Source organism: Sphaerodactylus townsendi, linkage group LG16 (assembly GCF_021028975.2).
Source record: "Sphaerodactylus townsendi isolate TG3544 linkage group LG16, MPM_Stown_v2.3, whole genome shotgun sequence".
Lineage (NCBI taxonomy): Eukaryota > Metazoa > Chordata > Lepidosauria > Squamata > Sphaerodactylidae > Sphaerodactylus > Sphaerodactylus townsendi.
In genome coordinates, this window is record NC_059440.1 from 21,194,173 (window position 1) to 21,217,538 (window position 23,366).

The 23,366-nt window shown below is 46.6% G+C and overlaps 2 protein-coding genes across 3 annotated transcripts in view; one reads left to right on the top strand and one right to left on the bottom strand.

The window, feature by feature from the left end:
• Window positions 1-2,441, bottom strand: part of KCNAB2 (potassium voltage-gated channel subfamily A regulatory beta subunit 2) — a 115,265-nt gene extending 112,824 nt beyond the window's left edge. Inside the window, exon 1 of the mRNA XM_048518538.1 lies at window positions 2,327-2,441. The gene's annotated coding sequence lies outside the window, so the exon portion shown is untranslated. The remainder of the gene's footprint in view (window positions 1-2,326) is intronic.
• A 2,701-nt stretch (window positions 2,442-5,142) lies between these two features.
• NPHP4 (nephrocystin 4) overlaps window positions 5,143-23,366 on the top strand; it is a 90,451-nt gene continuing 72,227 nt past the window's right edge. The window contains exons 1-4 of one of the 2 annotated variants that reach the window (XM_048519475.1): window positions 5,143-5,248; window positions 6,956-7,009; window positions 9,241-9,431; window positions 12,891-13,043. In XM_048519475.1, coding sequence (XP_048375432.1) covers window positions 9,294-9,431; window positions 12,891-13,043 — 291 coding nt within the window. In that variant the 5' untranslated portion in view covers window positions 5,143-5,248; window positions 6,956-7,009; window positions 9,241-9,293. The remainder of the gene's footprint in view (window positions 5,249-6,955; window positions 7,010-9,240; window positions 9,432-12,890; window positions 13,044-23,366) is intronic. The other variant, XM_048519476.1, reaches the window with a different exon arrangement.

Genomic DNA, 23,366 nt, shown 5'->3' on the forward strand with positions numbered 1-23,366 from the left:
TGATGGTAAGTAGCTTAACTGCATGCAGGACATTTAATTCAACATCATACAACCCCCCCCCCCTTGTTGCAAATAAGAAATGAAAAGATAAAAAGAAGGAAGGAAGAGTTTGGATTTATTCCCCGCCTTTCTCTCCTGTAAGGAGTCTCAAAGTGGCTTATGAAGTCCTTTCTTTCCTCTCCCCACAACAGACACCTTATGAAAAAGGTGGGGCTGAGAGAGTTCTGAGAGAACTTGCAGCAGGCTTCATGTGGAGGAGTGGGTTCACCAGATTAGAATCTGATACTCATGTGGAGGAGTGGGGACTCAACCTGGTTTTCCAGATTAGAGTTCACCTCTTTTAACCACTACACTACACTGGCTCCCATGGGTTCAAATCCCTGGTAGAACTGGAAATCCCTAGTAGAAATGAAACATACTGGGAAACTTTTGGCCAGTCATTTTCTCTCAGCTCAACCTACCTCACAAGGTAGTTGTGAAGCTAAAAAAAGGAACAGAGATCACACACTCTGCCTCTGACATCTTGGCCAATGGGCAAGAGTCAGACTCAATAAATAAATTGCCTTCAGAATAGTTGTTCTGTTCACCGTGGCTGCTTTTTATACCACACCGAGAACACTCCTTCTCTGTGGTCTCCACATTACACAACTTAGAGAAGGTCAAAGTGGAAAGCAGCAACACAAGAACAGCAACAGCATTACTAAATCTATTTCTAAAGAAGGGCCCTTTAGGTCTTTTTGAAGCATGAGGTTTCGCAGGCCAGCTCAAGCTTGCTTCAACAATACCCCTGCATTTCCCTTGGCAACCTCTCAAAGTTTTCCAAAGAAACAGAAACAAGAGAAATAATATGAATGAACAGATATTTCTTATATCTGTCTACATTCTTCTTCTTTCTGGTTGGCCCCCCTCTCCAAATACGTACCGACAGGGTTACCATTATGAAGGGTATGGGAAGCAACATTTCATGTACGCACACGCTATGTTTCAGACCGTGTGCAATTATTTTATGAGCGCAGCACTGGTTGTTAAGCAATATGTATTTCATATAAAAAACAAACCACCTTAAACCCCACACTGTGGTTCTTTCGGTATTGAGCCTTACTAAAGTCTAGACTACCGTTGGCTCTTGAGGATCCGGACTCCCTCTCCCAACAAACATCAAAATCTTTGTCCTTATCAGAATCTGGAATGGCACCCTGGCTTCCAACAGCACTTCAAACAGTGTACACTGAACTGGGAAGGTGACCATATCACCATTTAGTCTGCAAACCTTATATGGTGTCATCTGCTCCCAACAACAAGAATCCTGTGCTAGCTCATTCTGAAACTGACCAGTTATCAGAGAAACTGACCAGTTATCACTGAGACATTTTCAAAGCCAGATGCGATACTGACACTCATCTCTTTACGCTGCTTGTCTTTCAGTATTCACTAGCCAGAGTGAAATGAAACAGAGAAATTACCTTTTGGGCTTTAATGGTCAAGAGCCGGACCTTCCATATCTTTATCTGGACCCTCTCTTCCTTAAAACACACACACACACACGTTTATACTGACAGCTGTCACACTCGCATCACCTTGTCATAGATTCCAAAGCAATCTGGTTGCAGGCCTCAGACTGCATTATCTCCCCTACGCCAGCCTCCCAGGGATGGTACTGCTCTTCTCCCAAAAACATGCAAGCTGCTCCAAATCCACCATTGCATTCGTTCCCTTTGGGCGACCGGAGGCAAAGCCCCCACTGAGTTTCCCCCGCACTGAAGCAATGCTGCAATAAGCAGAAATACCTTTCAAAGGGAGAAATGTGAAAACATCAGGCTACTAAACCCTAGGAAGAAACTGATGCTCGCTAAACAGTGTGTCCTTCTTATTTTATTTATGGCCACTTGGCTGAAGTTGGGTCGCTGCTGCAAATCCCTGCAAAGGCAGCCTTGGGGAGGGGTGAGAGGCTACTGGGCCAGAAGAGGCTCCCCCCTCCCTTGCACGGATAGACAGACTGACACCCTGTCCCTGTGGCCACTGCAGCAACTGAATGAGCGGGAAGGACGCTAATGCAAAATCCCTGAACCCCTTCTCCTGGTCCTTGCACCCCAAATGCATCCACCAGCCCCACCCTAAGCATCAAACACCTTTACTTTTTTGCAAAGGAGCCACCTCGACCCCGATCAGCCATGCAAGGGGAGGCTTCCCAAGCCCCGTTTGCAAGGCATCCTCCGCCACGTCCCCCAGCGCTGTTGCAAGCACCTCCCCGGCTCCGGACCAGACCCCAAACCCACCGCCCCACACTGCTCCAGGACCCCCCACCCTCCTGCAGCGCCCCCCGCACCTGCAGCAACAGCACCCACGCCCGCGACCGCAGGGTCCGCCAGCTCACACCATCTTCGCCCTCGTGGAAGTGGAACTCGCCCCCGGAGCTCCTCATTGGGCCTGCGGGCCACGCCAGTCAAGCGCATGCAAATCGGCAGGGGCGAGCGCGGCGGGGATTGGTCGCGCGGGGCCACGCCTCCCGGTGACTGGCAGGCCGAGGGACCAAAGCCCCGCCGCCGCCGCCGCAGCCTGCATCCCCTCGGCAGGAGCATCTTTGCAAGGGTTGGGTACCCCCTGGTACCCAAGCGCCCTTGATCCCCTGCTCCGATCCCACTGCATTCTTGGGCACCGTTTGGCCAAGGTGGCAATCCCAGGCGTGCTTACCTGGAAATGGGTGCTTGAGAACACAGCTCACATCCTGGGCTGACTACAATCCTGGGCACACTCCCTGGCAGGAAGGTGTCTTGGGCAGAATGTATGTATGTATGTATGTATGTATGTATGTATGTATGTATGTATGTATGTGTTACATACCCCGCCAATCTCCCGAAGGACTCAGGGCAGCTTACATGTTAAAACGTATAAAAACAATAAAGCAATATAAATAATAAACATTATATGCATTATAAACATTAAAACCAATCCAACAAGATGGGATAGAAAAAAAAAAAACTACATGGAGAGATAGAAGGCAGATGCGCACGCCATGGTATTTTGTTGGGAAAAATGGAATGTTATTAGAAAAAATTCCAGTCGTGTTAATTTGCCGCAGCCAAATAAACCCCCAATTATTGTTACAAATTAAAAAAAATTAAAAAGAACAGGCCTGTGGCATTTTTGCAACTGATGTGTTAATTGCAGTGTGCTAACCGGCACGTTTTCATGCAGAGCACCAGCATGATGTCATGGTTACAGTGTCAGACCAGGATCTGGGAAACCCAGGTTCGAATCCTCGCTGTGTTAATCTGTGGTCGCCAAAAATAAGTACATAAATAAAAATAGTAAAAAAATTAAAAGGACAGGCCTGTGGCACCTTCAAAGCTAACGGGTTTATTGCAGAGCATATGTTTTTGCACACAGTGCAAGCATGGTGTAATGGCTACAGTGTCAGACCAGGATCTGGGAGACCCAGGTTCGAATCTCCACTCTGCCTTGGAAACCTGCTGGGTGACCTTGGACCAATGACACACACACTCAGCCTTGACCCTGGCAAGTATTTGGATGGGAAACCTCCAAGGAATACCAGGGGTGTGACACAGAGGGCAGGCAATGGCCAACCCACTTCTGAACATCTCTTGATTTGAAAACCTTAAGGGGATGTCATAAGTCAACTGTGACTTGAGAACAACAACAAAGGCTTTTGTTTGGTGTAGTCAAGTGAGGCATCTTCTAAGCCTACATGCACCAATTCTAACTAAAGTTGCTCTGTGCTCTCCCTTTTGCCTCAACTAACTGTGTGTGTGGGGTGGGGGGTGGGGGTGGGGTCCCTTGTGTCAGGGCACTGAGAATTAAAATCTTGGTTCACAAGAACTAATGATTGTTCACTTGGATCCGGACCCATTTATTCAGTATTTCGGCCTCTGGGAAGCTGGTAAGTAAGACTTCCACCTTTTAAGTGCTGTTGCACCCCCAGGGCTTATATAGCAGAACTATCTGTTTAAAAATAAGGAAAGGTTTTACTTGTGATTCATTACTTATGACCATTTTGGGAAAAGCATCATCTGCTGAGCATTTGCTTACTTTGCAAAGCTATAAGGAGAGATGTAGCAACATATGCTTCGTATATTTACAGCTGCAGGTGGAGCCTGTCCAAAAAGGAACCGCGTCTTGCTGCTTCCTGCTTACTTAGCTACCAAAACTAAACAAAACATCCCTCCCTGCACAGGGGCAGGATTAGGTTTAGGTCCCTCCCTCCTTCATTTATTAGATCTGCCACTGTCCAAGGTGTTAAGCCAACAGCTAAATCATGGACCATCAGAAGTCCCAGAAATAAAGTTTTATTATTTGCTGGACGAGAGAAGCAAGGCTCGTGCCTACCAGGCGTTTCTCTGTGAAACTCCGGCAAAAGCATGTCAGTGCTACACACAGAAACAAACAAGAATCAGGCTGTTCCAGATCAGGTTACATACTGCTGTATCCTACATTCCTTAGTTGGTGCACATCTTCTTGCAAGTTCTGCAATCTTTTACTACACACATCTTAGCACTTATGGATTCCTTAGCAAGCAAATATAACAGAAGCCAAAGGCTCAATATAGATATTCATTAAGTGTGGTCCACAAAGGGAAGGCCTGTATTCCAAACTGCACTAGCGCCTTGCTTAGGTTGCCAACTTTATGCATGAATAGTAACGATGCAGGAGACAGGTTTGGGGGTCTCTGGGGCCAGGGAACATTTTGATCCAGCCCAATTGCGATTTACAGTCCACCCTTCTGGCCACTGCAACGTTCCTAACTCCCAGGTTATCACTCAGGGGGGCGTGGGAAGCATCCTCTGTTAAATGTTCGCCTGTCAGGCTCAAAACACGAAAAAGAGCCGCACAAACACATTTGGGGATCCCCCTCCCCGCGGTGCTAGGCGCCGGTCACTTCCCGCCTCTGCCCTTCCCGCGCTCCACTCTGGCCGGCCCCAAGTACCGCCCCTTTGGGGTTGCCTTGGCAACACCCATGCCACAACCGCCGCCGAGTCAGTTTGGGTCATACCAATTGTTAGGGGTGAGGAGGGATAAAGGCTGCGAAGGGCACAGCGAGAGAAACATCGAGCGGACAAAAATAAAAGATGTTGGGGTAAATAGAGGAGAAAGAGGCTGCATATGCGTGTGGCAGTCAGATGAAGGTGTTTAGCTCAGCAAAAAGGGAAATAAGTGCTCAGCGTCCCCCAAGAGATTGATGGTTCCGACTGAGCAAAATGGTGGCTGGGCGCTGAGCTGAGCAGAGTGGCAGGTAAGCAGAAGAGGGGAGAAGGGAGAGCGCCCTTTGTCCCGCCCCCACATTTTGATGGGGTGAGGAAATGAGAGGAGCCCGCTGATTGGCTGTCTGTTTTTCCCCCTTATTAATGTTGCCGGGGGTGGGGTGTCACTTTAGTCTGCAGCTCCCTCCGCTGGCTTTTTGTCCCTTAAATGTTCCCTTATAAGACATCCCCCCCAAGCCCTTTCAACAAACACTCCCATAAATCCTCCTCTGACCATGTGAAGGGATCCCACTGATGAGAATAAAACCTCTGAGCGTGCACAGAAGGCCCTCACCCTTCCCTGGTTATGTGAAATAAAGAGGAGAGTGTAGCCTCTGGGAACGTGGAGAGGACATTCATCCCAGGACCAGTTAGGGCCAGGTGGCCACTGAAGCCATATCAAATGACAATCCCTGGTGCAAAATGGGCCCTTCTGAAAAATTGGTGACTCCCCTCAAAAAGGTGACACTTTGGGGACAAGAATTTTTATTTATTCCGTTTGCTTCCTGCCTTTGGACACCAATCTTGTTTTTTTCCTGCCCCTCTTCCGATGAGATGAGGTTAAGAAATGAGGGCCGCCCTTCTCCACTTCTGTTGGAGCTCTTCTGTTTGTAAACCACCTTAATCTGTAGAAAACAGAAACCACACAAGTGCCAAACACATTTCCAGTTAAAACGCCCAGTGCTAAAGACAGCAATAATGTTTGCAAACAAAGACATTGACAAGAGAAAACCAATAAACAGACCTTGTCTTTCTTGAGTCTGAAGTGAAATGCAACATTTGTTTGCTCTCGCGTGCTGCCTGGCAGTTTATTTGTTATGTTCATTACATTTCTAGACTGCTCTCCTTTGTTATACAGGCTCAGAGCGGTTTACAACCTTTAATATAGTACAACAATAAGACAGTAAAGCAGTGTAATAAACAATCATGGCACCCAAGAAAATAAATCCAGCAAAGGATGGGGTGAATAATCACAACAGATAGAGTAAAACAGGAAAAAGAAGGGGGAAGGTAAAGGGGAAGGGGGAAAGAGGGAAATAAGGAAAATTGGGAAGGGGGGAAAGGAGGCCAGGAAGATGGACAATCACCAATGCAGCCCTCAGCCCTAGTCCTGGCGGAACTGCAAGCTTCCACTTGTGGATGGGCCGGTGTCACAAATATGATCATACTGCTCTCTGTGCCTTGAAGTTCACTAGATGACTGGGCCAGTCACTGTTCACAATCGTTTGCAAGTGGATTTTGCTATTCCACACAGTAAAATCCATCTGCAAAGTGCACTGAGAGTGGATTGAAAGTGCATTATTCTGCATGTGCGAAAGTGCCCTCAGAAAGGCTGGGGATTCCTGACATGCAGCATCCATTCAGTAGTTTCCCCGAAGCTTTCTTTGCCTCTAGATCCCTGGGGTGGCTGTCCCCCCACTGTACTGCTGAAGGGCTTTTAAAAACAAACAAACAATTGACATGTTGTAGTGCTAAGCTATGGAAATATTCCGATTTTGAGCTACAAGAATATATCAGTTACTGAAGGTGCTACATTTTTGGCTAGAATAGATCATGCATTCGAGGAAGCATTTGCCCATATATTCAAAACAGGTTTTCTGTGCATTTTGGACTTCAAGCTGTGTGAGAAGAGTTTATCACCTTGCACATACTTCCAAAGGCCTTGAAATCGCTCTTCTCCTTTTGTTTTGTGGTTTTAGTGTATAGATCATGAAGGAATCAAGGCGGTCCCACTCTGAAGGCTGAATGATGAGGTAATATGATGCTTCTTGAAATCATCTCTCCTCAAGGAATTTATTTTCCCCATTGGGTGTTGTCGGGTTTCCGGGCTGTATGGCCGTGTTCCGGTAGCATTTTCTCCTGACATTTCTCCTGCATCTGTGGCTGGTATCTTCAGAGGATCTGATGGAAGTGAAGCAAGTGGAGTATATATACCTGTGGAATGTTCAGGGTTGGAGAAAGAACCATTTGCATTGGTTAACAAGTGTAAAGGGGGCAATTAGCAAGTGTGATTTGCATGTTTTGAGTAGAATCCACCCATTTTAGCGTATGTAAGTCACAATGAAGTTGCGTAATCAATTTTTATGTAGATATCTATCGGTGTGCGTAGATTTTCTGTATATGGCCCAATTGTTGGTTCGTTTTGCGGATGACTAAGACATCTAGAAATGGTAGTGGAATGTTTCATCCTGGAGGTTTCTCCTTCTTTGGAGGTTTTTAAAGAGAGGCTGGATGAACATATGTCGGGAGCGCTTTGATTATGTGTTCCTGCATTGCAGGGGGTTGAACTTGATGGTCCTTGTGGTCTCTTCCAACTCTATGATTCTCTGATTCTGGGCAAGCCAGAGAGGGCCAGAAGCTGGAGACTGAAAGAAAAAGGAATACTAAGAGAATGAATGAACGGGACGTAGAAGAGAAGTGCTCATCACCAGGAGCTATAGAGTCTGCTGGCCACACTTTCCTTTGAAAAAGTCCTTCTCATTTCTGGCTGCCGATTTCTGGCAGAAATCAACAAGCTCAAACAACCTGTGCCATTTCGTTTGCTAACAGTGAACCTGCAGAATTTGACTGTCCTGGTGGCAGAATTTTGAGTTTTCCATACATAAGATGGTTTCCCACTTACTGCTGGATGACCTCTTCTGCCCTAGCTTTACAGCAGTGCTGACTTGGAAGTGACTCATAACAACCCTCCTCTATTGGGAGTGAGTGAGTAAGTGAGTGTGGGGGTGGTTTCTAGTGAGTAAAAGCCTTGAAGGTAGCTTAATGCCACAGGCCTTCATTTGCATAGCAAGCCTGTGTTTTCCATAAATTTTGTTTTGGCGTGGGGATTTTTGTTTTTGTCTTGGAACCGTTCAATGTATTATGTAGAATTTAAACATTCTAAAACAAGTCTGCTGTCTCCGCTGCTGCTGTACCGTTCCACAGAAAGATGATAGTTTGGTCAATTGAAGTGCAGCAGTAGAGAAAACTGTATGCTTCCTCATTAGAATATAGTCCCAAACGAATATGAGAACTATCATTCATTTTAACGTGCTACCTCTAAGCTATTATTTTGTGCATTATTGAACATGGTCCTTTGATACAAGAGCATTTATGCCAAAATGTATTGTTACTTTCAAATGGTTGGGGGGGGAGCAGGGCTAGGTATGCGCCAGAATCCAAGCGGAGCATTCTATATCAAAGATGGTCTGGCATGCTTTGTTCTGTGGCAGAGGAATATACAACACTATTATAATTTATCTGTGAACGTAGTATATCAAGACTTCAGGATCTATAGAATGCAAATACACTAAGGGACCACGCTCATGTTACATTTGTGGTGTGGAAGGCATTCTACAGGTGAAGCATTAAAAGTTCTGGGCTTTGTGGCTGGAGCCAGTTCTGGATCTTCCCTTTGCTGGGGCCACCCCTCTTGGAGACTGGGAGAGATTGGCATGGAAAAGTAGCACACTAAGTAATCCTCCCATATGACTCTGAGGCCCCTTCCGCACATGCAGAATAATGTGTTTTCAAACCACTTTCACAACTGTTTGCAAGTGGATTTGGCCATTCCGCACAGCTTCAAAGAGCATTGAAAGCAGTTTGAAAGTGCATTATTCTGCATGTGTGGAAGGAGCCAGAGTCTGCGGTGTTATCTTCGGCGTGCGGATTTGTAAAGAATTGTAACGAATGGTTTGCCTGTGATGTTTGCGAATGGTCTTCAGACGATCAGGCAGTGAGAATTTCATGAATGAGAAGGTTCTGTTCTGGGCAGGTTGTCCGTTCGCCACAAATGAGCATCAGCTAGTTGTGGACTGGGAGGCTAGCGACATGTGCATGGGTTACTAACTTTTGTAAATAGGTCTGCTGCAGGTCTACCTGTCCATCAAGAGAACAAACAGTCCTGCAGCAATGTCCGTGTCACAAATACAGCAAGACCAGTGTCCTAAAACACCCCCAGTGTTTTCAGGGTTTCTCAAATCAGATATTCTTTTTATTTTTAAAGGCAAACTTCCCTGTGGCTGGAGTGAAACAGCGGCAACGGTTTAGCCAGGCAAAATGGGGGAGTGGCAGAGGATCTTTGTGCAAAACCTGACGGTCCCTCCCCACAATCAGAGGCGTCGCCACCCACTGTCCCGGGACTCCAAGGCGTTCCAGTGCGTCCTGAAGCAGGTGGAGGGAAACATAATGAAACAGGTAAGAGGGATTTCTGTATTATCTGCCTCTCGTAAAATTCCAGCTCAGTGGCATTTGTTGGGCAAAAAGCAGGAGAAGATTGCAATGCAGTGGGGTTTATATGAGTTCCTTGGGCACAGTTTCCCTTCCAAGAAGGCAACTATGACCAGATCACATTCTCCGGCCTATACAAAGACTGAGCTGTTGACCGAGCCCTTCAACAAGTGACTGTCGCAGTTGTTGGAAAGACATATTGGGATTTTGCGTGCCCCCCCCCCCCCAGGTGACCAGCTCAGTGGTGCTTGGGGACAGATGGTACCCTTGGTCCCTAGGCAAGTATGCCACTGGAGGCCGTAATCCAAAACAGCTGTTCTCTCCTGGGGGACAGATCTCTGCGGTCTGTAGATCAGTTGTAAGGTCTATAGATCAGTTGTAATTCTGGAAGATCTCCAGGCCCTACCTGGACAGAACAGTTTCAAGCATTTCCCGCCCTCTCCTTCCCCTTGAAGGCCATCCCGAGAGCAGAATTCAGGGATTTTTTTTCTTTCCCTGGGTTGATGTTTCTGTTTGTTTGCTTGTTTGTTTCCCTTCCACCCTGCCAACGGAGACGTGAGAAGGTTGCCCTGTGACTCTCAAGGCTGAAACGTTCAGGAGGTTAAAGCACTGTGCCGCTAAATAATGCAGAGCGACTAAATCTTTAATAGCGTGCTTGGTAATGCCTCTCTGCTCTAATTCGGGGCTCGGGGGAGGTACCGGAGAGGAGGGGCTGTTGGGAGCTCAGAGGGCTTCTTTGCAATCGGGGTGGCTTGTGGGGTGCCCCTGTCCCCATGCAACTTTGTGTGGCCCTCAGAGGTCCTCCCCGATTTGAATCAAACACACACACTGTTACTCTTGTAAAAAAAAAGAAAGAAAAAAAGGAGAAGGAGAAGAAGCAATCACTGTCTCTGTGGTTTTTAATTAAGATGTGTTTGGAATGTTCTTAGGTAAAAGCACTGTGGGATGTTGGTGGTGGGTCATGGGAGCCAACTACACCTGTGCTGTGGTATCTGCACCGACTCCCTGTGGACTTCTGGGCTCCGTTCAAGATGCTGCCGCTGGCCCATGAAGCCGTAGGAGAGCTCTATATCCCAGCACAGTTTAAAACATCAACCATACACAGATCTTTGCATTAAATAGGTCTGCGGGGTTCTGCAGAGAAGTATTTTTTGGAACCGGCCCTGCATTGCTTCTGTAGGCTTGCCAAAGCCAGAAAGGTAGAAGAAGAAGACGAGTTTGGACTTATACCCCACCTTTCTCTCCTTTAAGAAGACTCAAGGTGGCTGACAATCTCCATTCTCTTCCTCTCCCCACAACAGACAGGTAGGGGGAGCTGAGCTGAGAGAGTTCTGTGAGAACTGTGACTGGCCCAAGATCACCCAGCAGGAATGATGGGATTCCCATCACAAATAACTGAGTGTTGTTATGGTGGAAGGTGGAAGAGTACCTAGACACATTCAGGCCATAACTACATGCTGAAAGTGAATGGGGGCTGTTCAAGAGGCCCACAAAAGCACTAAAATGTACTCTATCTACTCCAACACAAATCTAGGTTTTTCTCCAGTGTGGTGTAGTGGTGAAGAGCAGGTGGATTCTAATCTGGAGAACCGGGTTTGATTCCCCACTCCTCCACCTGAGTGGCAGAGGCTAGTCACAGTTCCCTCAGGACTCTCTCAGCCCCACCTACCTCACAAAGTGTCTGTTGTGGGGTGAGGAAGGAAAAGGAGCTTGTAATCCTCCTCCTCCTCTTCTTCCTCCTCTTCCTCCTCTTTTTTCTCTTCTTCCTCTTCTTCCTCTTCTTCTCCTTCGCCTTCTCCTTCTCCTTCTCTTTCTCCTTCTTCTTCTTCAGCATTGACCAGATGGATTCACCTGGTAGCCACTACCCTGGGACGCATCATCTGCTTTTATTCTTTGTTTGTTTTCTTAACACTAGAGTCTATGAAAATTGATTTAAAAGTGACTTTTTTGTAAGACCCTTGGAGTTCCTATTAGGGAAAATTTGCTAAATGCATAAATAGATAACTGCAACACATGATGGCATCATAAGGCAGGAGTGGTCCACATCTCGAGTAACCTGCATTACTCTGAGAAAGTGATTCAGGGGGAAAGGTGAGTGCAGGCCACCTGTTTGTGGTCCAGTGCATGATGGTGCTGTAATCCATAGATGTTCAGCAACAGTTCAATTATTGCTTTGTGTCTTCTTTAGCACAAAACACGCTTATAGATGCATTTCTTGACAGAGGTTATTTCCTCATGGTTTGGGAGGGGAAGCCCAATGAAATGAAGCTGCTCCACATCACCAATCGAAGAACAGCATCAGCCTTGCCCAAGAACATCTTGTGCGTGTCAAGGTTGTGTTAAGGTTGTGAGACAAGGGCACGCGGAGCGGTGTTTCAAATAGCTGCTGCTGTTCTGCGGGTCAGAACTTGCTCAGGATAATTTGTTTGCCATTTACAAGAGAAAAAAAATAACAAACTTGAAAAAACCCCACTGTGCAATTCGTTGTGCTATCGATTCCTGTGTTTAATAACTGTTCTGTTTAATTCTTCCCAGCCAAAAGATTTCTAGAGGCTTTCTACACATACCGTTCTTATACTTTCTGGCATAATTCTTGATCCAAAGTTTTAGTTTGCCTTTGGGGTGAAAAGTTAATATTTTTCGCTATGATGAATGCGCAGTCTTGCGCAAAATAGTGGCTCAATTCAGGCCTTCCTTCATTGGTCTGCACACTCATGCTCTGTAGCGTCTCATGTGGTCTGTAAGGCAGAATGTTCCAAGGCAAAACAATCCTGGCAAGCCAGTGTCAGTGGGAATTGCAGAGTCCTACCCTCTGCCATATATTGAAATATGTATTGCATTATTTCAGGAGCAACAGCACAGTGATGAGCTGAAATGGATGCAAAGAGGCTTCTCCCACTGGGGATGGCCCCATCCCCTCCTGTCCTGAGCAGTGGCGTAGCGCCCAGGGGACGGGGGCGTGTGTCTTGCACCGGGCACGCACCGGTGCGTGGGCGTGGTGTGGGCATTCTGGGGCATTCTGTATTGTATTGTATGATTCGATTTGTATACCACCCTCCCCTGAAGGGGTCAGGGCGGTAAACAACAAAAGCATAATAGCAAACATTAGTAATCATAACATCAAGCACCAAAACATCAATAAACATAGCATCAATAAACATAACATTACAAACATAGCATCATGAACAACAAGAACATCAATAAACATAACATCATGAGCTATAAGGCAACAATAATCGTAACGACATACACAATCAGCATAGATAGACATGGGGCGTTCCAGGGCGGGGGCAGGCGGGGGCTTGGCAAGGGTGCAGGGCACACACCTGCCCCAGGTGCCATTCCCCCTCGCTATGGCTCCGGTCCTGAGTCACTTAAGGCTTTTCACCTGAGCTCACTGGTTTATTTATTGTGTCCCGTTGGCAGAGAGCACCGAACCAGGGGTCAGATGTTGAATTCCAGCTGCGTCTCTCCCTTTTTGATGTTACGTACCGCCATTTTTTTGGAAAGACCTGGAGGAGCGCTACGAGGCCTCTCAAAGTTGTGCCAGGACAGCCCCCCACAGTGGTCTTCAATGAGGTAAGGAAGAGGCATGCCGAGTGCTAGGTCAGATTTGGACAGAACACTTAAGTCTAGTGCAGATGTCCCAGTCTGAAAGGGTCACACATGTGTCAGCTTACCCAGGCTGTTCTTGCGGAGTTGCATCATGATTATTTTATATTGAGATGAGCAAGGCGAAGGCATTTGGGAAAGGAGGCAAGAGAAAGCAAGGAGCAGCGGGAGCCATTGGCCAGGCTGCCCTAGAAGTCTTGAAAGAGGTTAGGGAGTGTCACTTTGTGTTGGCCTTCCTGCTTTCCCTTCTTGGGTTGAGGCAGGGTGGTGGAGCACATGCTGAATCTTGACCTGTTTATTTGCCTAAGTAGAAAGTGCCTTCAAGTTGCACTGGGAGGGGAACTGCCCAGGGGAACATATGGGGTCAAATGTCCCTGGGCAGCGGCCATTTAGTCACATGGGGGGGGCAGAAAATCGCCCCCACACCCCTCCTCCTTCCCCCCAGGTTCATACTCCGATTTCAAGATCTGGTGCAAACCCCCCCCCCACGTTGTTTGGTCATGGTGGGGGAGGGTGACTGCCCAAACCGGGGGGTTGGCGTCAGAAAACTCAGATTTTGCACCAGGCTACATTTTTCCTAGATACACCTCTGAGTTGCAACTGATTTATGGCTACCCTGGGTTTTCAAGTGAAGAGATGAGCAGGGGTGGTTTGCCATTGCTTGCCTCTGCATAGCAACCCTGGATTTTTTTGGTGGTCTCCCGTCCAGGTACTAACTAAGGCTGACCCCACTTAGCTTCTGAGAGCTGGTCAGATCGGGTTAGAATGGGCCATCCAGGTCAGGATGTTTATTTAATGTCCTTGGGTATTCATACCTCAGTGGGGACTCAAAGCAGCTTACAACATGCTCCCCTTTTCTAATTTTCCCTTGCAATAACCCTGTAGGTGAGGTAGGCTGAGAGTGTGACAAGCTGTCAGGTTTTAAGTCTGAAGTCAATAAGAGGACTCTGGATACTTGCTCAGAAGTCTTTATTTTGCAAAGCCGGTTCTGCTGGGCTATGGAAGTATGGAAGCCTTAATCCCCTCGCATTTCCCGCCATAAAACCCCCTCCCTGTTTCCCATGGAATGTGAGAACAACACAAGGGAAAGAAAGATGACTGGGAGTCGAGCATCCCAAGGACAGTGCAGATTTAGATCCCACCAATTTTCTCTGCGATTGCAAAGATTCTTATCCTGATCTCAAGAAGAAGAAGAGTTTGGATTTATATCCCCCTCCCTTTCTCTCCTGTAGGAGACTCAAAGGGGCTTACACTCTCCTTTCCCTTCCTTTCCTCACCCCACAACAAACACCCTGTTAGGTGGGTGAGGTTGAGAGAGCTCCGAAGAACAGTGACTAGGCCAAGGTTACCCAGCTGGCATGTGTTGGTGTTCACAAGCTAATCTAGTTCACCAGAGAAGCCTCCACAGCTCATGTTTCAGAGCAGTTACCCAGATTGGAGTACACCTGCTCTTAACCACTACACCACGCTGACTCTGGTGGATTTAGAGGACCTATGGAAGCCTCTTTTTGCACGCTGGAACACCGAGGAGTTTTCATCCATGAGCAACGTGCTCAGGAGTGTGGCGCAGGCTACTCCTTTGGCCTCTGCATTACACAACCCACAGTGGGTCAGTATCAATTATTAATAATCATAATGAACTAGAGTGGGAGAGAGAGAGATGCTACATACTGAGGAAGCAGAGTTAGGAAAGGGTACTCCTTCGTAAATCATGCAAACCTCTGCCGATGGAACATCTCCTCCCAAATGTAACTGTAATCTGGTGGGTGCTATTGATATCACAGTGGAAAAGCTCTTCTTCCCTTACGCTTTGGTTAATGGCCTTGTAAACAGAATGCTTATCTCTCAGCTCCTTGGTTTCCAAAAACGGGATTCCTGCAATTGCTTTAAAACGGGCTGATCACCTGAGATCCTAAACAGTCTGCTGATCTCTGGAAATCTGACACAAAATGTTCTGTGCCCATCTTCTCCTCCTGGACCACTTTGGCATTATTCATTCATTCATTTATTTCATTTGTATGCCACCCTTCTCCTTCCGGGTTCAGGGCGGCTTCCAATATATACTAGCTCCAATGAAACCAGAAGTTAAAGCAACAGATTAAAATTCAGCAATAAATAAATTCCTATTATCAACAGATATGCTGAGGAATACAGAAGAAGGATGGGGAGAAAGGTGGGAAGGAGGGAGGCCACTTTGGGTGGAAAATCATTTTCGCTTCAGCCATAAGCCTCTGTCCTACAGGCCCTGTGGAACTGCATCAAGTCCCACAGGGACCGGGTCTCACCAGACTAAGGCCTCTTCTGCACATGCAGAATAATGCACATTCCATCCACGTTCACAATTGTTTGCAAGTGGATTTTGCTATTCCACACAGCTCTATTTTCAATTTTCAATAAGCCTTTATTGGCATACAGAACATACAATATAGTTAAAATTACTAGATAAAACTTCACACTGGATCATTTAAAAGTTCAGTTCGCAAACCTCAGCCAGAAACTTTGCCACTGCGAGACAACAGTCAAGGTCATTACAGTTTAAGAGCATATTTACTTTATCAAGCTCTGTAAGGGTTTTCATAGAGTCAATGATTTGTAATAATAAGCTGGATCTTGGATTCTGGTAAAGTGGGCAGTGGAGGAGAATGTGCGCAATGGAATCCAACTGCCCTGAGACTGCAGGGGCAAAGCCTCTTATCGTTTGGTAGACCCTTGAGTCTTCCTCTATGGAGCGGGGATGGCACAATGTTAAATCTAGCCAGCATGTAGGCTCTCCTGTATATAGGGTTGGTATTCCACGCAGCTGCAAAGTGCATTGAAAATGGATTGAAAGTGCATTATTCTGCACGTGCGGAAGGGGCCAGAGATTTGTCTTTGAAGCTCAGGCCATTGAGATAGCAACTACATCTCTTTGCTATGTAAAAAGTATTTTGATGCCAACAGGGCCTTTTAAAAACCAGTCTAGAAACTGGGTAATTAGTTAATTATTCCCCCTCTCTCGTTCTCTCTGGCTCCCACTCTCTCTTCCCCTCTCTTCTTTTTATGTTAAGTTTAGGGTTAGGCAGCAGAGGCCGCTGTTGTTCCAGGAATGGTGCGGAATTCGTGCACGAATCCAGCTAAGCCAGCCGGCACTCCACGGCATTTACTTTTCCTCTTTGAAGACATAAAGCACCTTTGGACACTCCCTCAGAGCATCCCGTGCCCTCTTTCCTTCTTGGGTGTATTCGTTAGGAGGGGCATCTTTCACTGCTTTGAATAATCTTGAATATTGTGATCAGTACAGCACAAGAAAACTCATTTTTTAGCACTGTGCATTTTGCTGCTTCACTCCTCCCCTCGACATGTTAAAAACGGGCATGCTGTTGGTTGATCAGGCATCTGAGCTTCAAATAGGGAGCAATTTTTACATATACATACCAAGCAAGCCGTTCATTCACATGCCAATTTCCAGTGAGATACTTAACACAGCCCCTACCTTAAAAAAAAGTTATATACCACAGATGATTTTTACTGGAGATCACTGTAACTTGTTAAGACAGCCCTCTCCTCTTCTGATGGAAAACCTGGAAGAAGAAGAGTTTGGATTTATACTCCACCTTTCTTTCTTGCAAGGAGACTCAAGGTGGATTACAAGCTCCTTTTCCTTCCTCTCCCCACAGCAGACACCTTGTGAGGCAGGTGGGGCTGAGAGAGTTCCAAAGAACTGTGACCAGCCCAAGATCACCCAGCAGAAATGCAGGAGTCCGGAAACACACCTAGTTCACCAGATAAGCCTCTGCCACTCAGGCGGAGGAGTGGGGAATCAAACCTGACTCTCCAGATTATAATCCACCTGCTCTTAACCACTACGCCACGCTGGAGAAAAGCCTAGTTTTGTATTGGAGTAAATGGGGTATATTTTAGTGCTTTTGTGGGCCTCTTGAATACAAGTATGGGGGTTGAACAGCCCCCATGCACTTTCAGCATGCAGCTATGGCCTGAATGTGTCTAGGCACTCTCAAGGGGTCCCAACAACACAGAATCCCCTTCTCTCACACTTCCACCTTCTACCATAATAACAATAATCACATTGCAGCTTACTTAGGGCAACCCCATAGGGTTTTCAAGGCAGGAGACAAACAGGGGGTTTCCATTGCCTGTCTCTGTATAGCAACTTGGGACTTCCTTGCTGGTCTTCTGTCTACATACTAATCAGGGCTGAACCTGCTTACCTTGTGGAATCTGATGAGGTCAGTCTAGCCTAGACCATCCAGTTTAGGATGAGTCAGTATCCGTGGTATAATGGTGAAGAGTAGGTGCACTCTAATCTGGAGAACTGGGTTTGATTCCCCACTCCTTCACCTGTGTGGCAGAGGCTTATCTGGCCTCTCAGAATTCTCTCAGCCCCGCCTACCCCACAAGGTGTCTGCTGTGGGGAGAGGAAGGGAAAGGAGTGGTGTGGTGGGTGGGACTGAGAGAGCTCCAAAGAACTGTGACTAACCCAAGGTCACCCAACTGGCATGTGTTGGAGTGCACAAGTTAATCTGGTTCACCAGATAAGCCTCCACAGCTCAAGTGGCAGAGCTGGGAATCAAACCCAGATCTCTAGATTAGAGTTCACCTGCTCTTAACCACTACACCACGCTGGCTCCAAAACTGACGCATGTCACAAAATTCAACTTTTCTTGGGCAGAATTTGGATGACCTAAAATAATAGTACAGGGTGCACCAATCCCTGGATTAATGGTCCCTTTGGAAGTGGGTAGGCTATTAATCCAAAGAAATAAAATTATTTGTGTCAGGTCAAAAAGAAGAAAGTTTGCAGTGTAATAATTCTGATGAGGATGTATGTTTGCCATTAAGAAAGCCGTTGGTTCCAGCATAAGCCCACATCTCTGCTCCATTGTGTGAAACGTTTACAAGTGGCTTTCTTAGAAGGTAAACGAGGGAAATGTAATCATTTGCTGAGGCACCTCTGCAAACCTCTTGGAACGAGCGCTCCCCAATTATCATTGGGAAGGGAGGAAATAATAATTGGATAATCGCTTGGATACGAAGCTATTCATTAGCTGGGAAAAGAATGACCAGGGAGACAAAAAGAGAGAGAGAAGCAAGCCGAGACCAGCAAATTATTCACACGAGAACCTTCCTTTTGACAGATGAGATAATGTTCTCGTGCCCTCTTGTAGGGAAGCTCATCTGGATTTGACAATTATTATCTGTGATGGAACAAACAGCTTTTCTAAACGTGCCACGCTCCAATCCTTCTATCCAGAATACACCACATTAAAACTGGGAGGGGGGGGGTTGCTGTTGTTTAGCTACGCAGTCGGACGGTTTAACTAACTTCTTCGGATTTCACTCCCATCATGCTGGATTATAGGATGGAAGGACAAGAGATTAATTTCAGACAGTAGAGTTAGCAGCGGGATGATAACGTTACCTCCGATGCTATCAGATCCAGCTCCTGTGTGGCTGAGCACCACGAAGAAGAAGAAGAAGAAGAAGAAGAAGAAGAAGAAGAAGAAGAAGAAGAAGAAGAAGAAGAAGAAGAAGAAGAAGAAGAAGAAGAGTTGTAGTAGTAGTAATTTTGGATTTATACCCCACCTTTCTCTCCTGTAAGGAGACTCAAAGTGGCTTACAAGCTCATTTCCCTTCCTCTCCCCACAACAGACACCTAGGCTCATTCCGCACACGCAGAATAATGCACTTTCAAGCTGCTTTCAGGGCTCTTTGAAGCTGTGCGGAATGGCAAAAACAGTTGTGAAAGCAGCTTGAAAGTGCATTATTTTGCGTGTGTGGAATGAGCCCTTGTGATGTAGGTGGGGCTGAGAGAGTACAGAGAGAACTGTGACTAGCCCAAGGTCACCCAGCAGGAATGTAGGAGTGTGGCAACACATCTGGTTCACCAGATAAGCCTCCGTCACTGAGGTGGAGGTGTGGGGAATCAAACCTGGTTCTCCAGATTAGAACCCACTTGCTCTTAACCACTACACCACGACAGGCAGCTTGTGAGGTAGGTGGGGCTGAGAGAGAATGAGAGAGAGAGAGACTAGCTTATTATCACCTACCGAGTTTCCGTGCTGAACAGAGGACTGAAACCGAGTCTCCTGGATCCTAGTCCAACATACTAACCAGTGTGGTATCCTGATTCCCTGAATTAAATTGCTGCTAATATTCCCTTCTATTATAGGCTTACTCTGTTCAAGCTATCATTTGACTCCCTAACTCAGGGATCTTCAAACTATGGCCCTCCAGATGTTCATGGACTACAATTCCCATCAGCCCTGCCACTTGGCCATGCTGGCAGAGGCTCATGGGAATTGTAGTCCATGAACCTCTGGAGGGCCATAGTTTGAAGACCCCTGCGCCTAACTGAAGAAATGAGCGACACAGAGGGAAATGTTTAATGTTTTTTTTCCTCTCAGGCCCTCACTGCAATACTTCCCAAGCTGCCTTGAGCAGAGCACACAGTGGCCCTTGTACAGCAGAAATACCGAAAAGGGGGACGTATGTTGGTAAAACCAATATTAGCGTTTCTGGAGATAGTGATAAAACTTAGTGGTGCAGTGGATTCCAACGTCGGAAGGGGAGCCCGACGCTTCAGAAATCAAAGCATAACTCTGTCTTCTTTGCCCGCTTGTCAGGAGTTACCGGCCGTTTTTTTTTCATCGTTTTGCAATAAAAGATAATAGAATAACGATTTATTTTTCCGGGCTGATGTTTTAATGCCTCTCTCTGTTATCCTTCCCTGACAGTCCATGATTACGGCAAATGTTTTGCTCATGACACCTGGATAATGACTCTTTAATAGACGGATTAACCTGCTGCTCAATCATGGGCTGCCAGAAATCGCCCCAGATCCGCAAGCAGACGCCTGGACTAATCCCACCCTGTTAAGAGTGGACACTAGGATGTGATTTTTTCCCCCATTCTCTTCAACTTTCTTTTCCTGCTCAGGCATGGCCTCCACGCAGCTTGCTCCTGCTGATGCCAGGGCTGGGGAAGGCCAGGGCCAAGGGCAGGGTCTGTTCTTTAGCTCAGGCTCCACAAGCTCCGCTGTAGGAATTGGAGTGGAAGGTTTTAGCTGGAGACTGAAGCACAACAAGAAGAGAAGGGCCAGGCTTCTAGTTCTGTCCACTGCGAGTGGAAGGTGGACCATAGCTCAGTGACTGAGCATCTGGTCAACGTTCGGAAGGTCGTAAGTGGCGTAGTGGTTAAGAACAGGTGTACTCTAATCTGGAGGAACCAGGTTTGATTCCCCGCTCTGCCACTTGAGGAGCTGTGGAGGCTTATCTGGTGAACCAGATTAGCCTGTGCACTCCAAAACATGTCAGCTGGGTGACCTTGGGCTAGTCACAGTTCTTTGGAGCTCTCTCAGCCCCACCTACCTCATAGGCTGTTTGTTGTGAGGGGGGAAGGGAAAGGAGATTGTAAGTCCCTTTGAGTCTGCTACAGGAGAGAAAGGGGGATATAAATCCAAGTCCTCCTCCTCTTCTTCTTCTTCCTCTTCTCTCTTCCTCCTCCTCTTTCTTCTTCTTCCTCTTCCTCCTCTTCTTCCTCTTCTCTCTTCTCTCTTCTCTCTTCCTCCTCCTCTTCCCCCTCTTCCCCCTCTTCCTCCTCCTCCTCCTCCTCCTCCTCCTCCTCCTCCTCCTCCTCCTCCTCCTCCTCCTCCTCCTCCTCCTTCTTCTTCTTCTTCTTCTTCTTCTTCTTCTTCTTCTTCTTCTTCTTCTTCTTCTTCTTCTTCTTCTTCTTCTTCTTCTTCTTCTTCTTCTTCTTCTTCTTCTTCTTCTTCTTCTTCTTCTTCTTCTTCAACAACCCCCGGCATCTCTAGCTAAAAGGATCATCTGGTAAGATCTGATGTGAAAGATCTTACTTGGGATCATAGAGAGCTCCTGCCAGTTGGAGTTGGCAGTACTAACCGTGATAGAAGAAGAAGAAGAGTGGGATTATGTCCCACTTTTCTCTACCCCAAGGCGTCTCAGAGCAGCTTACAAATCCCTTCCCCTCCCAACGACAGGCAGTTTGTGAGGTAGGTGGGGTTGAGAGAGTTCTGAAAGAACTGTGACTAGCCCACAGTCATGCCACAGGCTTCATGTGGAGCAGTGGAAACAAACCTGGTTCACCAGATTAGAGTCTGCTGCTCATCTGGAGGAGTGCTCTTAAACGCTATATCATACTTGGTTTTACTCAGTGTAAAGCATCTTCATAGGTTCACTTATGTTTGTAAACTAACTGAAGAGGTCAGGGTTGGACACTGGTGACCTCAAACCATGTCATGATCTAGGCCACGGGGAATGTGCAGTCCACCAAGTTCTTCCTATCAAGCCTCTGCAGCCAGTCTCATCAGATCAACAGAACATTTGGAGTGTGTGTTTTCACCTATTCAAGAACCATCTTTTGCCACAGGTGAATTGGGTACTTCCAGTGGGATGCTGGTGAGCCCTATAGATTCTTGTTGGACCCCCTCCCCCCAAAAAAAAACTTTTTGTAAAAATGTAGATTATTCAATATGATCCTTACCTCTTCACGTTCTTAAATTGCCCTATTCTGTTGTAAGCTCAGTTCCTACACCTCACAGCTGCCAAGAAAACTGATGCTAAGGACAGAAGGTGCCCGAAACTGTGGCAGGTAGACAGGGATTTGTCAGCCGATGTGAAAAAAAGTCTCCTTGAAGGCAGAACGTTCAAAAGTTGCAATCTCATGATGAAATTCGGACTTCTATTTCTGTCCCTTCCATATGAGATGCTGTAATGTAAGCCTGTTGCCCTTTGAATGGATTCCAGTTTCAGGTTCACCTGCAGGGGATGAGGGTTGCTGGGTTCAGATGACTGAAGCCCTGATACGTACCTGAGAGGCAAGATCACCTGGAGGTTAAAGCCAGTAAATGATATTGAGTGACGCAGCGCAGATGACCGTAGATTATGTCTCATTTTAGTCTTAGATTGTTCTGGGAAGAGTCTTTGGTTGGCCCTGCTTAATTTCTCGCAGCTTGAGGAAGGGCTTCCCCACTGGGTAGCCTGAGGCATTTCTGGATCGGAAGGGGAGAGCTTATCATACCAACAGTCAGACCTGCACTTCTTTCTGCTCCCGAGCTCAGCAAATTAGAAATGAAAGCGCTGCAGAGCTCAAAAACCAGTTGGCCTTGGCTGTACAGGAGCCTCATCCCTCCTGTAACTTCCTGCTAAAGAGATTGATCATCACTGGTCAAAGGCACATCTACAGTAGCCCCTGATCCTAGTAAGTCATCACAAGATGGAAGGAAGAATATCCTGGCAGTTTTTGGGTGCCAGGAAGGATCTCAAAAAGAAGAGGGACAAGAGAATCGACCCAATCCCCCAAGATAGGATAACAAGTTCTTGTGGACCTCTCAAGTGTTGTCCCAGGGGGTATGCTGCCACAGGAGGTGGTGATGGCCACTAACCTGGATAGCTTTAAAAGGGGCTTGGACAGATTTATGGAGGAGAAGTCGATTTATGGCTACCAATCTTGATCCTCTTTGATCTGAGATTGCAAATGCCTTAACAGACCAGGTGATCGGGAGCAACAGCCGCAGAAGGCCATTGCTTTCACATCCTACATGTGAACTCCCAAAGGCACCTGGTGGGCCACTGCGAGTAGCAGAGAGCTGGACTAGATGGACTCTGGTCTGATCCAGCTGGCTTGTTCTTATGTTCTTATGTTCTTACACTTTCCACACCTACATCTGCTGAGAAAACCCTTCTATGCCCACTTGGAGACCACTGTGCATTGCAGAGAGTCTTTGGTCATACTGTAGGATGTGCATATAATTCATAGACAGTGAGTTAAGAGCTGTGTGGCAGTGGTTAATCTGGAGAACCGGACTTGATTCTCCACTCTTCTACATGAGCTGCAGGCTCTTATCCGGTGAACTGGGTTTGATTCCCCACTCCTCCACATGAAAAGAACCTGTCTGGCTCTAGTGCGAACTTTAAAACTCTATTTTTAATAAAAACAATTATTTATTTTTTATTTATTTTATTTATTATTTAAATTTTTATACCGCCCCATCCCCAGGGGCTCTGGGCGGTGTACAACATAACTAATATAACAAAGTCGGGAGCAACAATGAATAAGATAACAATAACCCATAAGGCTCCATCATTAAAACATACTAAAAACATATTAAATTGTGTTAAAACAGCGGTAGTCATACTAAAAGTCATACTAAAGGCATACTAAAAGGCGCCCGGTAAGTCCTTACCCTTAAAACTCTCCCCTAGGGAGCAGCCGGACTCCTCCATAGGAGGATAATCTAGATGTAAGCGAGCAGGGGCTCACCAGAACCACAAC